The 19,911-nt window shown below is 53.3% G+C and overlaps 1 protein-coding gene across 3 annotated transcripts in view; it reads right to left on the bottom strand.

The window, feature by feature from the left end:
- The window catches only part of DNAH2 (dynein axonemal heavy chain 2), an 87,591-nt gene that overhangs the window by 29,956 nt on the left and 37,724 nt on the right, over nt 1–19,911 (bottom strand). For 2 of the 3 annotated variants that reach the window (XR_005359465.1, XM_038536726.1), the window contains exons 25-55: nt 19,095–19,256; nt 18,889–18,992; nt 17,166–17,322; nt 16,943–17,025; nt 16,647–16,827; nt 16,125–16,263; nt 14,466–14,683; nt 14,088–14,189; nt 13,634–13,759; nt 13,231–13,341; nt 12,804–12,992; nt 12,338–12,441; nt 12,053–12,242; nt 11,355–11,535; nt 10,541–10,668; nt 10,076–10,228; nt 9,699–9,824; nt 8,695–8,913; nt 8,318–8,435; nt 7,954–8,090; nt 7,346–7,483; nt 7,101–7,259; nt 4,475–4,627; nt 3,957–4,048; nt 3,498–3,696; nt 3,139–3,363; nt 2,241–2,345; nt 892–1,080; nt 647–732; nt 435–565; nt 190–339 (exon numbers count right to left, since the gene is read on the bottom strand). Coding sequence is in view for 2 of the 3 variants with exons in the window: in XM_038536726.1 (XP_038392654.1) it covers nt 190–339; nt 435–565; nt 647–732; nt 892–1,080; nt 2,241–2,345; nt 3,139–3,363; nt 3,498–3,696; nt 3,957–4,048; nt 4,475–4,627; nt 7,101–7,259; nt 7,346–7,483; nt 7,954–8,090; nt 8,318–8,435; nt 8,695–8,913; nt 9,699–9,824; nt 10,076–10,228; nt 10,541–10,668; nt 11,355–11,535; nt 12,053–12,242; nt 12,338–12,441; nt 12,804–12,992; nt 13,231–13,341; nt 13,634–13,759; nt 14,088–14,189; nt 14,466–14,683; nt 16,125–16,263; nt 16,647–16,827; nt 16,943–17,025; nt 17,166–17,322; nt 18,889–18,992; nt 19,095–19,256 (4,555 nt within the window). In the remaining variant the exon portion in view is untranslated. The remainder of the gene's footprint in view (nt 1–189; nt 340–434; nt 566–646; nt 733–891; nt 1,081–2,240; nt 2,346–3,138; nt 3,364–3,497; nt 3,697–3,956; nt 4,049–4,474; nt 4,628–7,100; nt 7,260–7,345; nt 7,484–7,953; nt 8,091–8,317; nt 8,436–8,694; nt 8,914–9,698; nt 9,825–10,075; nt 10,229–10,540; nt 10,669–11,354; nt 11,536–12,052; nt 12,243–12,337; nt 12,442–12,803; nt 12,993–13,230; nt 13,342–13,633; nt 13,760–14,087; nt 14,190–14,465; nt 14,684–16,124; nt 16,264–16,646; nt 16,828–16,942; nt 17,026–17,165; nt 17,323–18,888; nt 18,993–19,094; nt 19,257–19,911) is intronic. The other variant, XM_038536727.1, reaches the window with a different exon arrangement.

Here is a 19,911-nt window from a genome sequence, read left to right as displayed (position 1 = left end):
ACCCAGGGGTGTGTGTGTGGGGGGGCCTGGTGCCTAGACAGCCACGCCACTTGGAGCAGCCACCCCGTCTGTAAGGCACCACCCTCAAGCAAAAGCTGTTGGGCCAGAAGGGAAGGCAAGTCCCTAGCCTTGCAGGGGCACAGCTGGCCATTGGAATTCCGGGATGGGGACGCAGGCGCGGTGGCTCACTGTGCTCTATGGCCTCACGGAAGAGTACCAGTTGCATTGGCACCACAGCAGGGGACAGGTTGTACTCCTTGAGCGCCGTCTCCATGGCTGCCTTCAGTACCCCCAGGTCCGTCAGGTCCTCGTACACCTTGGGCTCCCGCATGAAGTCCCCTGGGCCGAGGGAAGTGGGGCTCAGATCTCAAATCCCAGCCTTCACCCCTCCCCTCCACCATGGCCCCAGCTCTGCCCCCAGGGCACCAGCTCACCGAAGATAGGGGAACGCCTGCTGGGACAAAGATTATGAAAGGTGAGGTCAAAGAAGGAGCCCAGCTTGTCGCTGATGATGGCCATGAAGGCCTCCATGTCTGTTGCATCCACCAGCCGGTCAGAGAAGACTCTGCAGGGAGGGAGTGGGCTGAGACCTGGGGACACAGAAGGGCAGCGGGCAGGGGCAGGGAGCGGGGCACAGGCATTGCACCTGAAACACTCATGGATCCAAAGTCTTGTGATGCTAGACTTGGTGTCGTGAAAGTCCTTGTTGGCTCTGAGCATGCCCTGGAACACCTGGGGAAGGGGCGTGGCCAGTGGGTGGGCGATGTAGAGGCCCTCTAAGGCTCTAGGGGGAAGGGGCAGGCTGATCTAGGGGGGGTACTGAGCCTAGAACCCCCCCTGTGAGGGGAGGGAAGGCCTCCATTGAGGCAGGGTGAGAGGCCAGAGTGTCACCTTGGAGATGTCACGGAGGTTGAAGAGGTAGTGGATCTTGGCGGGCGTGGGCAGGAAGCGCTGCACCACTGTGTTGTACACATCCAATGTGGCTTCGGTCACCACGTTCCCGATGGGCTTCACCTCCTCCTCAAAGTCCTGAAGCTTCTGATTGATCATGGTGCCAAATATCTGGATGATCTGGGACTCCTAGGAACAGGCCCCCATACTCACCTCCTTCTAGCCGCCGCTGGGACCCCAATGAGGGGAGCACAGTGCCAGGGTGAAGGGCCACTCAAAGGGGCACCAGAAAACCCCACAGGATCAAGAGAAATAATGTTTGTGTGCAAGATTTAAAAATCACAATCAGGGCTGCCCGGGGGGCTCAGCGGTTTAGCACCGCCTTCAGCCTGGGACGTGATCCTGGAGACCTGGGATCGAGTCCCACATCGGGCTCCCTGCATGGAGCCTGCTTCTCCCTCTGCCTGTGTCTCTGCCTCTCTCTGTGTGTGTCTCTCATGAATAAATAAATAAAATCTTTTAAAAAAAAAGTTTAAAAACATAAAATTTAAAAAAATAAAAATCACAATCAATGCAGGATATCCACAACGGACAAATCCCAATATATTATATGCAGAGGGCTCAGGATTGTTGCTTCCTTTTGCCTTGGGCTCTAGTATTGCCAGCAACTCTCGACGCCAAGCTCATGTGTGTAAAATCGTGGTGCTTGTTCACCATGAATTTTTGGCATCAGCTGCTTTCATGTTGCATTAAAATGTAATTTATCTTGATTCCCGAGGCTTTGGGGGGGCACCCCTGGGAGCCTTGCTCACCTCCCCAAATCCTGGCGCTGTTCTGGGCTGCCAGCTGTAGGATCTTTTTTTTTTTTTTTTAAGATTTTTTATTTATTTATTCATAGAGACAGAGAGAGAGAGGGGCACAGAGACACAGGCAGAGGGAGAAGCAGGCTCCATGCACCGGGAGCCCGACGTGGGACTCAATCCCGGGTCTCCAGGATCACGCCCTGGGCTGGAGGCGGCGCTAAACCGCTGTGCCACCAGGGCTGCCCCCAGCTGTAGGATTTATCTTCCTTTGTCTACTTGGGCCCCCTGAGCTATCTGCCCACAGGGGCCACTGGGACCCTCAGGCTTCACATTCCAGAGACTGCAGCTAAAGCTTGCTTCCTGTAGCTTTCATGGCTCAGGAGAAGCTAGGACTCCCACAGTAGCAGCCTTCCCCCCACAACCCATACACACGTCTACTCAGGGGTCTCCCGGCCCCCCTGGATCTGCCCCCTTGTTCTCTGGGACACGGGTGATTTTGCCTCTTACAGTACCCGCATTCCCCCATGGCCCCCACTGCCCCCTCACTGTGGGGAAGGTCATGTTGATGATGTTGAAGCGACTCTGCAGCCTCGGAGAGATGACAGTGCGTCCGCCCCCAGGGGGACCCATGGCGGCCATCAGGAACATGTCCTGGGGAGCAGAGATGGTCAGTTGGGTGGGAAGAGACAGGGGAGGGAATAAGGAGGGTGTCAGAGGAGCCGGAGGAGGGGAGTAAAGGGAGTGAGGATGCGTAGAGGGGAAGAAGGGCTGGGACAGAAGGGTGCAGGGAAGGTGAGGGAAGGAAGGGATCGGGGTCATTTCCTTGAGAATTCTCAAAGCATCATATTTCTTTGTCATTCACTATGATCCATGTACCAAAAACAGAAAATACAGGTAAAGTTAAAGAATATTTTCTAGCCTTCACCTTTTTCTCCTTTTCTCTGTGTGTGTGTGTGTGTGCACGCACATGTGGAACGTGTGTGTGTGTTCTTTCTCAGAAACAGAAGAATATGCTAAGTGTTAGGAGAGTTTCTGGCCCCAAGTGCCAGATGGACGGGCCCCAGCAGTGAGGATGGAAGGGTTGCTGCCCATGGATTTGGGAGAAGGAGTCAAACAAGATGCTCAGAATCTCGGGGGAGCAGAGCTTGGCTGGAGGGAGATGCTGGAAACATGGGGGAATGGGGACCCCAGGCACTTGGGCTGTTGGGGGCGGCAGCAAGGTTGGCATGTGAGCTCACGGAAGGAGCAGAAGGGAGAGCAGAAGATCCTGAGGTCCCAAAGCACAGGGCAGAGTCCCCAAGGAGAGTCGATAATAGGGACGGACAATGTCTGGGTGGAGAGGAACCCAGGTTACAGGATTCTTTCGGGGGGTCCCCGGGCATGGGAACTGACCCTGCCATGGCAGGGAACAGAGGCCTGAAGAGCAAAGTCTTGGGAGGCTTACTCTGATGTACTTGATGGTCTGCTTGGAACGATCATACCAGAAGCCATAGTCGATCCAGAGGCGAATCAGTTCGAGGGGTGGCTGAGACCCAAAGGTGTCCTTGGCTGGCATGTTCAGGTCATCCATAAAGGTGATCATGCTTTTTCCCCCAAATGGCACGTAGACACCCTTGGTTCGCTTCTCTACCCTGCTCTCAATGATGCTCTGCACGTTATTGGATGTGGTCTGGTGGAAGGGGGGGAACAGGAGGAGGGCTGGGGTCTCACAGGAGAAAGACAGGGTTCAGAAGCAGTGTGGCCAGGCCCGGGACCCCAAGGGAGGGCCAAAGGCAGGCAGAGCCAGGGTCCCCGGCTGCACACCTGCGCAGACATGTTGACCGTGAGCACCGACCACTGGATGGAGGGCAAGGACTGCAGAACACTCTGGGCGATGGATGTCTTTCCCGTTCCCACGGGGCCCACCAGCAGGATGGGGTTCTGGTTGGCCACCAAGGTGCTCACCAGATAGTTGTAGCGAACAGTGTCAACAGTAGGCACCATGATCTTATAGAAGGGGGAGCTGGAGAGGAAGGTGAGCACTGTCCAAGGGCCCGGGCCACTCCTTTCCTGCTCCCGCTCTCCTCTGCCTCACCCGTCACCAACCCTGACCCCCGCAGAGCAGGCGTCCTCCTTCCCTCCTTAAGAACCCTGTCCTCGCCCTCTAGACCCTGCTGCCCCCCATCCGGGAGCCCCCCTCCCTCCTATAGCTCCCTTTTGCTTCTGGCCACATCTCCCACCAACCATAGCCCCAAGGCCGGCCCACCTGGGGCCTGCTCTCACTTGGGAGGGTAGCGCCAACTCTTAGGGAGCTTGTCCTCAAAGGATGTCCAGTTCCGCATCTTGGGATCCACAAAGTATTCGTACACCGTGTCCTGAGGAGGGAATGTGTGTGAGGCTACCATGGCCTTCATTAGTTCTCTGCAGCCTGGCAGGGGTGCCCACGGCCCACTGGGTGAGAAAGCAGCGTTGGCAGGCTGAAACCCCGGCAGAGCGTGGTTCCAGGGGTACTGCAGAGTTCTGAAAAAATAGGACACCGAGGGGGCGCCTGGGGCCTGGGTGGCTCAGTCCGTTGGGCATCGGCCTTTATCTCGGGTTGTGGTCCCCAGGATCCTGGGGTCAAGCCCTGCATCCCTGGGCTCGACCTGCTCAGTGGGAAGCCTGCTCCTCCCTCTCCCTCTCCCTTTTTCCCTCCCCCCTGCTTGTACTGTCTGTGTGTGTGTGTGTCAAATAAATAAATAAAATCTTAACAACAATGAAAAAAATAGGATGCTAGGAGAGCTGGGCCCAAGCGTCCTGACCTTATTGGGAAAGGAGCCCTCAATCTCCCGGAGGTAACTGTCGATCTTCTTGCGTCCCTCCTCATCCACGGAGGCGCACACTGACCAGATCATGCTGAATACAAAGGTCAGCTCCACCATGGAGATGTAGTTTTCACCATCGGCTGGGTTCACCTGGATGGGAGGAGGGAAGGGGAAGTAGCCTCCTCTTTCTGTAAGAGATGAGGGTGCGGGAGGGTGGGGTTGTCTATCCTGACAGATCACTGCAAGGGCGTGGAGTTCTCCCTTCCTGCTCTGCTTGTAAAACCACGTTGTTGTGGATGACCTGGATTTAAAACACTGAGGTAAGCCTGAAGCTTCTCATAGCTCAGCAGTCACCCCAAGTCTCCTCTCTGCTGTTCTGTAAAGACACGGTGTCAGGGTGCAGTCAGCTGAGTGTCCTCTTGGTTTCATTTTGGGTCATGATCTCGGGGTCGTGAGATTGAGCCCTGCATCAGGCTCTGCACTGAGCAGGGAGTCTGCTTGACATTCTCCCCCTCCCTCTGCCCCTTCCCCTGCTCATGCTCTCTCTCCCGCTCTCACTCTCTCTCTCTCAAATAAATAAGTAAATAAAATCTTAAAAAAAAAAAAAAGACACAGCAGAGATGTCACCACACCATATCTACCCTAAAGAAGCGCCAAAGGCGCTCAAGGAGATAGGTCCAGGGGCATCTGCGGTGTCTTCTTTGTAAGTGCAAAAAATTGGAGATGACCTACACGTCCACCAGTAGAGGGATGGAAAAATAAAATGCCGTGTTCTGTGGTGGAATAGTATACAGTGGTTATGAGCAATGAAATCAATCTACACGGAGCAACGCAGAACTCAAAACCACATTGCCGCTTAGTAAGCATTTTGCAAACGCGCTATGTAACATGATATGGTTTTCAAATACCATATCATGGTATTTGGGGCCATGATAGGGCTTGTGCCACCTATTGGCTTGCACATAAATATGTACATAAAAGTTCTGTAACAGGGATCCCTGGGTGGCGCAGCGGTTTAGCGCTTGCCTTTGGCCCAAGCCGCGATCCTGGAGACCCGGGATCCAATCCCACGTCGGGCTCCCGGTGCATGGAGCCTGCCTCTCCCTCTGCCTATGTCTCTGCCTCTCTCTCTCTCTCTCTGTGTGTGTGACTATCATAAATAAATAAATAAATAAATAAATAAATAAATAAATAAATAAATAATTCTGTAACAATACTACAAACACACTGCAGTGGTTACTTGTGTAGAGCAGGGGAGCTGGCAGGGGGCAGGCCAGGATTGGGAGGGGAGGGTGACCCAACCAGACTTGAGCTTTTTTATATGAAAATTTTTAACTTTTATAAAGGAAATTAGATTCAACTATCACTTGTGTAATGCAAAATGAATCTAAAAAAATGAAAATTTTAATTTAAAATGGACCACGTTCGCGGCAGAAACAGCATGTTTGTTTATTTTTAAGTAAGCTGCACGCCCAACGTAGGATTTGAACTTATGACCTTGAGATCAAGAGTCACACACTCCACAGACCCAGCCAGCCGGGGGCACCCCCAGAAATAGCGTGTGTAGACTCCTGCTCTCAACACCCACCCCGAGGGCAGGTGGCAGGTGCTGCTGACACAGGGGGTGTGGAACACACAAGGCTGTCTCGGGGACGGTGGCATCTGCAACCTGCCACAGGCATGAGTAGGGAGCTCTTGAGGATGGGTTCTGAACTCACATACCTAGAACTACAGATAACATGACACACAAGTTGTTGTCCAATCCAGAATATTGGATTGGGGCCTAGAATAACCCTCAATCACAAGACGTAGGTGGGAAACCATAGGAAGCTTTACTGTCCATCACATTTGATGTGGGGTCCTTAGTCGGCTCTTCTAGCTTAGCTCAGCACACAGCTCACCTCACCCCCTCTCCCCTCCCGACCCCACTCTGGCCTGCCCTCCCCAGTACCCCTGTGCCACCATCACTCTACCACGGGCCTTGTTCTGTCCCTTGCCTTCCTAGTTCATCTAGAGAGTTTCAATTTAGATTAACTGTACCAGGAACGGCACATACTGTTGTCCTCTAACTTCATATTAACAGCCTGGTTACCTGGCACTGTCCTTATAAACAAGAGGAACCGTTTCTAGGCAGTGATTTAATCTCAGAAAAATATCCAGTTTTGGTCCTCACCCCACAATCCTAAACTGAACAACATTTTTCCTAAATATCAGTCAGCCTGAAAATTTCGGAAACCCCCTTGTCAGAGGAGGCTGGGGGCTCCGTCCAGCTGAAACAGCATCCCAAGGCCTCCCCTATTCCAAAATTTAATATATATTTTTTGAAAGGATGGAGAAATGAAGAACCAAATGAACTACCCTCCCAAAATAATGGTCAGAGATCATAGTGAGATTTCACTGTGTACGTAATAAGCAAGTCCGAGTCCTGAGTCTGGCCCTCCACGACCGGCACACACATGCACACGCACACCCCGCACTGTGCCACCATGGGTGAGGTCACCCTCTGGAGGTCCCTGTTCCACTCAAGTCTATTCAAACTGAGGCTGAGACACACCATGTCCAGAGGTTGTTCCCATGAGATCATGAGCCCTTCCTGCCCTGGCTCTGCTCCAACCCCGCTCACCCCATTCTCCGGTGTGGCCAGGGCTGAGTACAGCTTGCAGAGGGAGACAATCCCGCTGTATTCCGGTAGGGGCACCAGCTCAGTGCAATTGTCTTTCTTGAAGGCCAGCATCTTGTTGATGAACTTCTCAAACATGCGCTGCAGGGGCTCCACCTCAGTCTGCAGGCAAACAAGAAGGGTTCTGCAATCGCTCTTCGCGCCTCGGGCCACATGGGCTCCTCTCCCTCCCACAGCTCCCTTCAGACCTTTGGCCTCTTATCCAGCCAGGACTGCACATATGGCTTCCAGCCCAGGTCGGTGTAGTCAGTGTAGACCATCCCGCAGCGGGAAACGGTGGCAGGAGAGGCCATGGCCAAGTTCTCCACTTCAAACACAAGAGACACCTATGGAGATATTTTGTCAGAGCTTCATCTTTCCCACCACTCGACCCCCAGTGAGAGAAACACCCAGAGGTCCCAAAATGTCTCTATCCAAGTGCCAGGTGTGGCAGGATGAATAAAGAAGGAAGGTTTACAAACGACTGGCTTTTTAAAAAGAATTTAGGGCTCTTTCAAGGTCAAGCTTACGCAAGACCACTCTCTGGCTGCACCAAGTGGATGGATGCAGCCCAAGAATCCAGAACCCCAGGCAAACAAGGGAAGGTGGTGTCCCCGCAGGTCCTTGGGGTCTGCATCACTGTGCACAGGGCTTCCTGGTACACAGGCTTCTCTTCTAACAGTTGTCCTCACAGCCGCTGGGATACTCTCCCTCAGCCACAGGTCTCTCTGAATCCAGGTGTTCTCTTCACCCCACCCCCAGAACCTTTCCCTCTGGGGGTGCCCCTGCCCCACTACCAGCCCTGCTGGGTCCGCACCTGCTCAGGCATCGCGATGCGCTCCCCATTGATGAGGGTGAGGACTTTGTTGTCGTCCATGACCGAGTTCATGCTCTCGATCCACAGCGTGTCCACGGGGCCGTCGAAAAGGATCCACTTCTCATCCGGCTTCTCATCTTGGCAGGAGGAAGATGGTCAGGAAGCCAGACCTACTTTCCCCAGATACCTCCCCCTCTGCGTCCCACACATTCATCTCCTCAGGGATGTGAGCACGTGCCTCCTGGTACCTCAGCACTCCCCAGGCATCTTCCCCCCAAATGTGGACTTCCTAGCCCCAGACCATCCCCCCACTCGCCCCCAAGACTCAGGCACCTGCCTGCCCACCCCATGGCCCTCTGGGCACCTGCGCATGCTGTCCGCATGACGCTGGACAGGACGCCATCTGTCCACTCGTTAGTGTTGAGGTCATATTCCCCATACAACTCCCCTAGGGACAGCGCCTTTGGGTTCAGAGGGAACTCCTAAAGGGACAAGGGGGTGGGGTGTGCGTTGAGCGGCTGGCAGACACCAAGGCCAAGGTCTCCGTCTACTTCCACCCCCACCATCTCCATTTGCCCTTGGGTCTCCCATCTGTCCCAGAAACCCCTCCCGGCTCCCAGCCCTGCCCTCCTGGACCACACTGCGCCCCTGGTCCCCGCACCCCCAATACCCCCACCCCGCCACCACGGTCTGCCCACCCAGCTGGCCTCCTCCAGGCGCTTCACTGTCCCAGCTCAGTACCCTGACGATGTTGAAGTTGGGCTCTCCGGCGCGGCACAAGTTGGACAGGGAGGATTGGAGGACACGCCACGAGGTGGTCTTGCCACTGCCCGTGCAGCCCACAATCATGGTGGAATGGCGGGAGTTCTTGGTCTCATACAGCTGGATGACCTTGGTGAGGGTGAACAGTGTGCTCTGCAGGCCCATGTCATGGATCTCCTGCTCGATGGTCTCCCGCAGCTGAGAGAAGTGAAGATACACAGACATGGAAGAGAAAGCCAGGGGCCAAGAACGACTCTCAAACCACCCCCTGCCCATCGCCGCCATCCAGGGTGGGGGGTGTCACTTTCGGGCTGTTAGAAACGGCTCCAGGGCCCCTGAGCTCCAGCCACCACACACTCAGGAGCAAGCCAGCTCACTGAAGGGCAGAGACCCCAAAGGGTCTGCTCTGGGCCTCAGTGTCCTCCTCCACTAAATGGGAGTGATGAGGGCGCATTCCTTGTCAGGGTGTTGTGTCATCTCCCTGCTTTCACCCCCTCCCACCCCAGAATCTTTCTTGTTTCTTGCCAGCTTAGTGACACATTTACAAGGATATATTCTAACCAGTACGTTAGTGGTTTCGAGTGAAAGGATCATCCAGGGTATCTAAACCATTGATCCACCAGAGAAGATAATTCCTGTACTTTGGAGAATCGTCTTCCCTCCCACCCCTTCGGTCCTACTGTTCTGACACGGCTCCTGCTCTGGCAACCTCTCCACACCCCTGAGGAGGGTAGAAATGTAGAGGCAGGAGGGGCGGGTGGGTGCAGAGAAAGTAGGAAGGCTCTGGGGGCTCCATAGAGTAAGAGACCCTCTGAGTCAGGAGCGTGGGGGCCGCAGCAAGAGTGCGGTGTTGGAGTAGGTCTACATGGTTTCGTGGATAAGGAGGCCCGGCCTGTGGATGGAACAGGGCCTGGGAGCCAAGCATCCAGCACCTGCACCCACATGCCCATGTGAGGTCGGTGAGGGTAACGAGGAGCAGATACCTTGCCGTAGTCAATGACAGGCAGCTCGACGTTGGGGAACAGATCTTGCACGATGGCATTGAAGAGCGGCATGTCACCCGAGGTTAGCTTGGCAATGTTCATGTCCCGCATCGAGAGCAGCAGAACCTGGATGGGGAAAGATGAAGCCTCCGGCCTGAGGAACCAGGGCCTAGGCACCCACCAGGCCCTCCCTCTGTAAAGGGCTGAACAAGGCACACACCTGAGTGAGTCGTCAGCAGTATGACAGGCAACGTGGGGGACAGGCAGAAGGGTGGGGGGGTCTTGATCTGGGGAAGGGATCTGCAGAGCTTTGGTGGAGGCACCAGGGGACCAGTGACTGTGGAGGGTATGGCCCAAGGGCTGGGGCCCCGATCTACCTCTTCATCAGACAGATCCGGTTGCAGGCGGCGCTTCTTGCCGGCGTAGCGCAGGAGGGACGTGAGAGCACGCAGGCCAAAGTCATAGTGGTCCTGCCTGGAGAGCTGCTGCACAGCCAGCGAGTAGAGTGTGTACACTTTCTTGGCCAGAATCTGGGGAAGGAACACAGAGAGGGAAATCTCGACCTCCCCAGCAGCCTCCTGCCTCCACAGGGACTATTAGCAGCCAGCCCTGGGATGCAGGGTGGCTGGCTGCAACCTGTGGACAATCCCAAGGAGAAGATGTTGGGAATGGTGGCAACACGGATCAGGGACTTGACCGAGGGGAGGCCTCCGCACCCCATGGACAGCAACCAAGACGTTCCATGGAGGACAGGCCGGCTATGAGTCTCCTGGGGCGCCTCCGTGTGGGAGTCACCGTGGAAGGGAAGCAAGATAATCAATGCCAGGACATCGAGGGCATACCTTACAGTTGCCAAAGCCCTCCCCAAAGAGGATAATCTCTGCGATAAGAGTAGAATCAGGCACCACCATGGCGATGGGGCGGAACATGGATTTCAGGTTATCCGGCAGCTCCGTGCGACCAGCATAGCCTGGAAAACAGTGAGTTTATTTAGAACCCAGACCACTCCCCACAGACCCACTTCTCACTCGGCCCTGTTCTCCCCAACCCTAGCTCGCCCCCCGCCCCCCCCTCTGATTCCTCAGCTCCAGCTCCAGGGTCTCCCCTCCTCGGGGGGGGGGGGGGGGGCTCAGTCCAATCCCTGGTCCTCTCCTTCCTTTCTACGCGGCCCTGTTTCAAACTCAGATCACAGAGCTGACAATCTCCCACCTCTCCGAGCACGTGCATAACTCACGGCAGCCCGTGTCCTCACCACCCATCTCTCTGACTCATTTCAGTACTTGAGCCCCTTCCTGTTGGCCCTGCAGATCCCTCCCCGGGGCCCATCCTAGGGAGCACAGAATCCTCTGCATTCTGTGGAGATCCCTCATGTCTGCAAAAGGGGTGGCAGGTCGACCAGAACTTAGGGAGCAGGTCCAGCAGGGGGATGGCAAAGTATCCCAGAGGACTGGGGTGGGTGTAGACACAAATGGTTATCCACCCGTTTAGGGCAGCCAGGAAGACTGCCTCCCCTCCTCCAGAAAGTTGGATGTTTACCCTCCTATCATGCTTTCTTGTCCTTAGCCACCTTCCACTTGGGCTAAACATGCTTCCCTGGGAGGGGGGCAGCATGCAGCTATTTGCCCTGGACACCCAGTTCCGCTCCCCACCCCGTACCAGGGTTCATGGTGATAAAGATCCCACAGGACCACACCAGGTTTATTTCAAAGCCCTCAAAGTAGAAGCGGGTGAGGCTGGCGGCCAGGGCAGACAGGATGGACAGGATCTGCTGGGCCACCACTGACAGCACCTCCACGTTGATGCGGTTAAACTCATCAAAGCAGCCCCAGGCACCGGTCTGTGGATGGGAGGCAGAGTCGCTGGGGCCAGAGAAGTAGTGGCCCCTCCAATGGGGAGGCACTGGGAACCGTGGCTAGCATAGCCTGCCTGAAATGTCCTGATGGGTGTGGGGGTCTCTAAAACATCTGTGCTTGGCCGGGGAGAGGGCAGTGGGGTGGCATGTAGCCCCATGGCAGTCTATGGCCAGAACTTCCTGGCCAGACGGGACAATCTCAGAGAGTGCTAGAGCAGGTGGGGGCTGGGAAGAGCCCAGGGTGGGGAATTTGTGAGCACGGAAGCCTGTTCCCTGAACCGGTTGATATGCGTTACCTCATTGAGCCCTGACATCATTCAGGTTTTCAAATAAGCAGAAATTAAGCCTGAGCGAAGCTCCGGGAGGCACAGGGACCTGAGGGGATGACCTGAAGGATGAGGTGGTGGATGTGACAAAGCAGGGAATTGCACTGGGATTTAGCTGACCTTCTGGGACTGTACCATACATATGGGGCCTCTGGGTTGGGGTTCGGGGTATGGACCTGGGCCAGGCCTGAGTACATCCTGCCCATGGACTTATAATCCAGGCCCTCGGAGCAGTTGACCACGATGACGTATATGCCAAGCGCCTTGCCCAGATCCTTGACGGTCTCCGTCTTGCCTGTGCCTGCAGGACCTTTAGGGGAGCCCCCCCGATGCAGGTGCAGTGCTGTGGTCAGCGTCATGTAACACCTGCCAATTGAGGGCAAGAGTGGGTCAGACTCCTAGCAGCATCCCCACAGCATCTGCCGCCCTGCCCCGCCACCGTGTCATGGCACCCAGCCCACCTGTCTGTCAGGGGGGTGATGACGAGCCGGCCAGAGTTGCCCAAGTACTCATAACTGTACTGGAACTGCGTGTTGGTCTGGCGGATCATACAGTCGTCCAGATCCTGGAGAAACGGGGGCGGGGGGTGCTTGCAGGAGCCAGAGGGCCGACTGGGAGGCGGGAAGGCTACCATTACAAGAACAGGGGTTCTGTTTGGACTGCGGAGGGTTCATGGCCCGGATGAACAGTGGGTTTCATGCTGCACGACCCCCTTCCCCAATGTACACAGCAGCTGCCCGCAGTCTCTCTGGGCCCAGTCAAGTGACAGTCACGGTGGGCACCACCAAAAGAATGATTTGCTACTCCTGATCCAGGAGACGAACCAGAGTTAGGAACTAGGTTAGGCTACCGTGGTGGGACCGAGGATGGGGTTAGGGTACCATGGCATCAAGAGAAGGTGATTTAAAGTATGAGGCCCGCAAGCACCTTCTCCCAGTAGAAGCGCAGCTGGCTGAGCCAGTCAAAGGAGCTCATGTCCATGAGGCCACTCTTGTACAGCTTCTCCAGCACGTCCCGGGCATGGACTTCTATCGTCACCAGCGCCACAATTTTCAGCCGCATGATTTTGGTCAAGTTCCCCCTGATGGCTTCCGAATACTTGTTCAGCACCGACACCTGTGGGACAAGGAGGCGGGGAAGAAAGCAGAGGGGGCAAGGCAACCAAACCCTGACCACACCTCATCCCAGCCTCACCCGACTTCCCATCCCAGCGCTGATCCCAAACCCCCGAGATTCCTGACCCCCAACATCCACCAGGAAAGTGCCCTTCTGAGCCTCCCAGACTTTCATCGCCAGACTTCTGCCACAAGGCACCCTCGCTGTGACCCTATCTCTGACCCATAGGGCTCCACACCTGCTTCTTCTTCATGACCTTGAGGATTTTCTTGTCTCCTCGCTCCTTAGCTGTCAGCAGACACTTGGTGACATCTGCCGTCCACTGGATCTGACTGGCAGTGATCACCATCTGGGACACATGCAGAGGCTGGATCTGCTGGCCACCCCCGCAGCCCAGCTCCCAAACCCCTGCCTCTTTCTGTGCCCGGTGCTACTCCTCTCTCCATACACTTCATCTGCTTTGAAGGATGGGGCACAGGCCTACAGGCAGGAGCTAAGCATCTAGCACTCAGGGTGGCAAGGCCTTTGCCCAGAACAGGGGCAAGAAGCTTGCATTTGGTGAGACTCAACATTCTGTCTTGACATTTGCTGCTCCCCTTCAGCCCTTTCTTATTCCCCGGTTTCTGCTGACCCCAGCTCACCTGGCCAGCCCACTCCTTCACCCATTTGTCTCTCTTGTTAAGAAACTTCTTGAGGGCCAGGCGACAGTTCCGGAGAAGGTCCCGTAGGGTTACCCTCATGGTCCGTTCCACATCACCAAGCCAGGACTGGGGGGAGGGGACAGGGCCTTAGGGCCAGAGACAAGCATCCCCAGAGGGCAGGGGTTTAGGAAACGGGACTCCAAGGCTTTGGGCCCCAGAGACAAGCCCAGGCTAGGCAGCAGCTGGCTAGGATCCCTGAGGGACCTGGAGGCTAGGGGGCAGGCTGTCTGCTTTTCAGGTTCAGGGGAGAGCTTAGGGTTTTTAGCAATGGCAGGTGGGAGGGGGGAAAGTGACCAATGTGCCTTCACAGAAAGGTTCTCTCCTCACAGAGCCAAGCAAACTCTCCAAGGGGAAGAAGAGTCAGCTAGATTTTTAGACCCTCACTACCACTCACCTCCACGGGCCCTTCTAGAAGTACTGGGTGGAGGAAATCAATGTACTCGCCATCACCCGAGAACATTCCTACAGCTTCCCATTTGCTGCTGGGTCCCCCAACCTATAAAAATGGGAAGCTCTTAATGGTCTGGCCTGCACACTCATGATATCCACCTAGAAGTTCCTGGGCCCTGTGAAGGTAGTCTCTGCTCCTCCCGCCAACCCTAATGTTAACCAATCAGTTAACCAATTCTAAAAGGTTCTGTCCCAGGTAATCCAGAATCATTCATGTCCCCCTCCTGTTGGGAGGGGACGGTCCCCTCCAAGGCCTGGAGTACCTCTAGGTCATCACTGTCTCTCCCCCGCCCTCCATCCCATCCTGGCTGGCTCTGCTGACCTTCTGTATTCTCAGCAGTTTGATGTTGTCAAAGCATTTTTTGAGGTGGGGCTGGACAGCCTCTGGGTTGCGGGACTGGCCCAGAATCTCCAGGAGGTCATCATTGGACAGGAAGTAGAAACGGGGGAAAATATGGCGCTTGGTCTCTAGATACATATCCAGAGACTTCTGGATATCTTCCAGGACTGTGTTCATTTCTATCAAGGTGTCCAGAAGGCCTGGAATAAGAGCAAGGAATGACATTTGAGGGCCCTTTACCATGGCCCTGAGTGGATCTGGAGTGTGTGACTGTACCCACTTTGCCAGCTCTTGGATATTGGGGTACACATTGCTATAATGGTTGCTAGAAGCAGAGAAGTGTCTCCAAATCACTCTATCCCGCTTAGCCCATCCTCTTCATTAATTAATCATCAAGTGTCCATTGTACACTAGTCTGCATTTTTTACACTATGCATTAATTATACGGTATACAGGATTCCACTAATATAGCGACATGTCATCTCCCTTCAGTCTTACAATGACAGTTCCATCCCTCCAGCTCAGCCAGTCACCTCAAGAGCTGGATATTAGAGCCTGTTCCGCATGAGCACAATCCAACAAATTAGATCATTTGATTTCAATATATATCATATGCACACATCGAAAGAAGTCTGCAGGCACCAGTGTCCCTCAGGTAGAGTGAAAAGCGCATTAGACAGAGGGGCAGAGATGGCCATTCAAACTGCTGCCCTTTCACTAACTAGCATGTCTGTTTGAGCTTTTACCTCTTTATGGGTTAAATGGTAATAGTATCTACCCCAAAGAACAATTCCAGGTTCTAAGAAAAACAGATTCACGGTTGCAGGTTCTCAATAATCTTAGTTTCCTCCAAGCTTTGGGTTTTGATTGGTTTATTCCCTTGTTTTCCCAGTTTCTAGCTTTCTGGAGAAAATATGAATGCCCTGGAATCCAAACTCTGAGGAGATCCTCGTGCCTTCAAGTACAAAGTCTATGGGCTGCTGGGCCTCTGCGTGGCCCCTGAAGATCACAGGGTGACTCAGTAGCAGTGGGTGAGATGAATTTGGTGCTTGTGCTCAATGAAGGGATACTTGTTTCTCTGGCTTTGCTTATAAATTGTTCCAAAATGTAATTTTGCCAATGATCTCAAATATTATTTTCTAACAAATGCATGCTGTCACTCAACTTTGCATATCCTGATGCAGATATTTTATCAGAATAATTAAAATTAAGGCTTTTTAAATACATATACCCAAGGTTCTTGGGAAAATGAAAAATCATTAAGTTGGCCCAAGGGTAAACAAAGGTGTCTTCTGAACCTTGTGACAGAACTCTTCTCCTCAGGATGCCCACGCTTGGCATCCATCATCAGACCTCACTTCCTGAGTCTTGACCACACTCTACCAAAACCAACCAGCCTTTCTGTGTGTATGTCTCTCTTTCACCTCCTCACACGCCATCCCACTAGTTTACTCCACCCAAGTATTTGTTGAGTTTCACTCACTAAACTGTTATTTCATGCTCAGAAGAGGCAATGATGGTGCTGGTACAAAAGCCAGGTACCACAGCCTCTCAATAAATGAAGCATGTGGACACAACATCACACGTACTCAGCATCAACCCAGCCTCTGTCAGGACAAGAGGCTATGAAGCTCAACAGACCTGGATGGTGAGTGCTCCGGAGAGCATTGCTGTCCTTGCTCATCCGGTCCATGATGGTTTTCCAGTTGCTGTTGACCTGGTCAAAAAGGGCTGATTCACTAGGCAGCTGCTTACGGATGTCCTCTCCAAGGAAGATATTCTGAGGGGCCAAGAGTTGGGGATGAGAGGCTGTTTCTCACCTGTTCCCCACATTCTGCTCTCCACTCCCAGACCAGGAATGACAGCTAAGTGGAAGGTAAGGAGCATTAGAACCAAAGGCAAGATGCCCAAGTTCTGGAAGGACAGTTGGGGCTGGGAGGCCAGATCCTGGGTTCAAGAAGAAAAATGGAAGAAGGGCTAAGGCTGGCTGCTCAAGGAGGGAACTGAACCTGAGAGGTCATCACTAAGACTCAGACACTTGGGCCCAGGGAAAAAATGACTTGAGAGGTGGGAAAACATGGCCAGTAGAGCCAATATATAGGTCATATGCAGAGAAAGGAGTAAAGGTGGTTTACAGGAGCAGCTCAGGCAGGGAGTCCTGACCTCTAGGTACATCCACTGGCGCTGCACCGTGAGCACCATCTCAACAACCTCCAAAATGAGGGAGAGGCAACGTTCCCAGTGGTCCACGTCCTTCTCAAAGGCCTTGACAAAATGAGAAGCCTTCATGGTAGACAGGGCCACCTGGTTATCTTCCAATGCCTGGAACACCTCCTCTGTGCCTCTGCAGTAGAAAACATCAGAACTGTAGTCCATCCCCACGTGCCAAACCTCCAGAGGCTATGCAGCCCGGATCATGCAGCCTGTCCCCTGCCCTGCCACCCTGAGGCCCTCACTACCTGAGTCGGTGATGGCCTTTATCCTTATAGGGCACTATGTCCAGCTGAATCACCTTCCAGGTCTTGGCAATGTTCTGTAAAGCCTGGGAAAAGAAATTGGGGGACAGAACAATCCTGTTTTTAGTCCCTAGGGGGAACAGAACTCAGAGAGGCCATTGGATCCTGAAAAGCTGGCTGCAGAAGACTCAGGGAATGGGGGCTGTGGGAAGGGAATCAGTCATACCAACTCTATAGCCAGTTCTTTGGTCGCTGATGCAGAGATCTCCCCAATTTTCTCCACATGCTGGTCCCTCCCAAGGTCCACAATCTGCTCCAAGGTGAAGCTCTCAGATTCTTGATCAAACTCCCGTTGGATCTCGTCCCTGATCTGATCCCAGTGCCTGTGGCCAGGGACAGAAGGTCAGGTCATGAGGCCCGATATCAAAATCTACTAGAAAGTGTTCACATCAATCTGCAGGTTTTCTTTTTCCCATTGGGACAGAATACGCCATTTACGTATTTATTCACGATTCAACACACATTTACTACATAGGCCCTAAGATGCGATCTTAGGCACTGTAAGGAGGTGAGAGATTAAGGTGTTGATTCTCTGGGAAGGGAGTTCAGACTGATCACTGCAGGTTTACTGTAGACCGTGCACAGGGCCAAGCACTTTGCATGAAATGCCCCATTTAATTCACATATCCACTGCAAAGGAGGAACTTTGGTTCTTCCTTTTGGACCCAAGGAAGCTGAGCCTAGGGGAGCTTGAACAACTGAAGCAGGTGAGGTAGTCAGGTTGTACATAACCACCAGATGCTTAATGGTAAAGCACTATCAAAATCACTGTACTGGATGCAATGGGTAAGAAATGAAATTTTTTCCTTCTAAATGGATAATTATTAAAATGCCACTTATAAAAGAGTTTATTCTGTTCTCAGTGGCTTCAAAGGCCTCCTCTACAATGTAATGGATTCCACACACGTCAAAAGAGTAAAACTTGCAAAATAAAATTATAAAGTATTAGAGGAAAGTACAGAAAGAGTGCATGTTTAAATCTGGGAGGTTTGGGGTCCCTGGGTGGCACAGCGGTTTAGCGCCTGCCTTTGGCCCAGGGCGCGATCCTGGAGACCCGGGATCCAGTCCCACGTCGGGCTCCCAGTACATGGAGCCTGCTTCTCCCTCTGCCTATGTCTCTGCCTCTCTCTCTCTCTGTGACTATCATAAATAAATAAAAATTTTTTTTAAATGCTTAAAAAGAAATCTGGGAGGTTTTCTTCAACAAAGACCTAAAGCAAAAACCATGAAAGAAAGAGATACTTTTGGCTACAAAAAAAGAAAACCTTCCAGGGGTGCCAGGTGGCTTAGTCAGTTAAGCATCCAACTCTTGGTTTTGGCTTAGATCATGATCTCAGGGTTGTGAGATCAAGCCCTGCATCGGGCTCCATGCTAAGCAGGGAGTCTGCTTGAGATTCTCTCTCTCCATCTGCTCCGCCCCCCCATATTCACTTTCTTTCTGTCTCTCTCAAATAAATAAAATCGGTTTTTTTTAACATTTTTTAAATTTATTTATGATAGTCACAGAGAGAGAGAGAGGCAGAGACACAGGCAGAGGGAGAAGCAGGCTCCATGCACCGGGAGCCCGACATGGGATTCGATCCTGGGTCTCCAGGATCGCGCCCTGGGCCAAAGGCAGGCGCCAAACTGCTGCACCACCCAGGGATCCCATAAAATCGTTTTTTGAAAAGAGAATAAAGCCTTTTGGAGACAGAAGACATAAAGCGAGGGAGATGCAAGGGGGAGGAAATAGGGAAGGAGCCAAGAAGGCTAGAAAACCCAGGACGATGCATGAGACAGAGGACTGGGCAGGCCCAAGTGAAGGCCTCCTTAGGGTGTGTGTCTGTGGGCATCACCAGGTGGTGGCCCAGGCCAGGGGATGACCCTGAGGAGCAGAGGAGCAGCCTCACCTCTCTCTAAGGGCTGGGTTTCGAAGGTCCGAGATGACAGGCATGATCCTCTTGAACTGCTCTATTTTGGAGCGAGTGGTTTCAATAATTTCCCAGTTGCGATCCTGGGCAAAAATCAGAGGCATCAGAAGCCCTGACCACTGTCCCCACACTGTCCCCCTTCCTCAGCAGGCTTACCTCCTGCTCCCCCTCCACCCTCCACACACCTTGTACTCTTTGGCCAATCTGGTGAGGCGGCGGAACAGACCATGTGCCATAGTCTCCATGGCCTCTGTCTGTAGGGTCAGGAACTGGCCAATCTTCCACTGGTTCCAGTTCTCCTCCCAGTCCCGTGTGATCTCCCAGACTTGCTGGAGTGCATCCAGCTCCTTCATGGCCAAGAGCAGAGAGGTGCATTAAGTGACAGAACACCTGCCCTCTTCCCCGCTGATGACACTTAGGTCCACAGCTCCTCTCATTCTAAGAAGGCTTTCCCTCCACATAGTAGGGCTGCCTCCTCAGTTCAAACTTTTTCCCTACTCACTTGCCTTAGGATCTTGTCAAGAGACAAACACACGAAAAGATCCTTGATATCATTTGCCAAGAGTTGGACATGCAAATCAAAGCCACCTTGAGATACCACTTCACACCCAGCAGGATGACCAGGCCAAAAAATGGCATGGGGTGGGTGTGGATGAGGATGTGGAGAATTAGGAGCACTCACTTGGTGCTGGGGGGAGCATAAAACACTGCCCTCCTGGGGAAAAGAGCTTGATGGCTCTACAACAGATTAAGTGCAGAGTTGCCTCCTGACCCAGCAATTCTGCTCCTATGGCTGCACCCACGGGAACAGGGAGGGGGCCGCTGGCAGATACAAGAACACACACGTTCATAGCAGCTACACAGCTGAAAGGTAGAAACGAGCCAAATGTCCACACAACAGAAGATTTCTCAGCCATAGAAAGGATCAAAGCACCAACGTGTGCAACAATGTGGATGAGCCTCCAAAACATTATAGTGAGTCAAATAAGCCAGATCTGAAAA

The sequence above is a fragment of the Canis lupus genome, chromosome 5 (genome assembly GCF_011100685.1).
Source record: "Canis lupus familiaris isolate Mischka breed German Shepherd chromosome 5, alternate assembly UU_Cfam_GSD_1.0, whole genome shotgun sequence".
NCBI lineage: Eukaryota > Metazoa > Chordata > Mammalia > Carnivora > Canidae > Canis > Canis lupus.
Note: the sequence above shows the minus strand (reverse complement) of the source record. Positions and strands in the feature narration are given on the sequence as shown.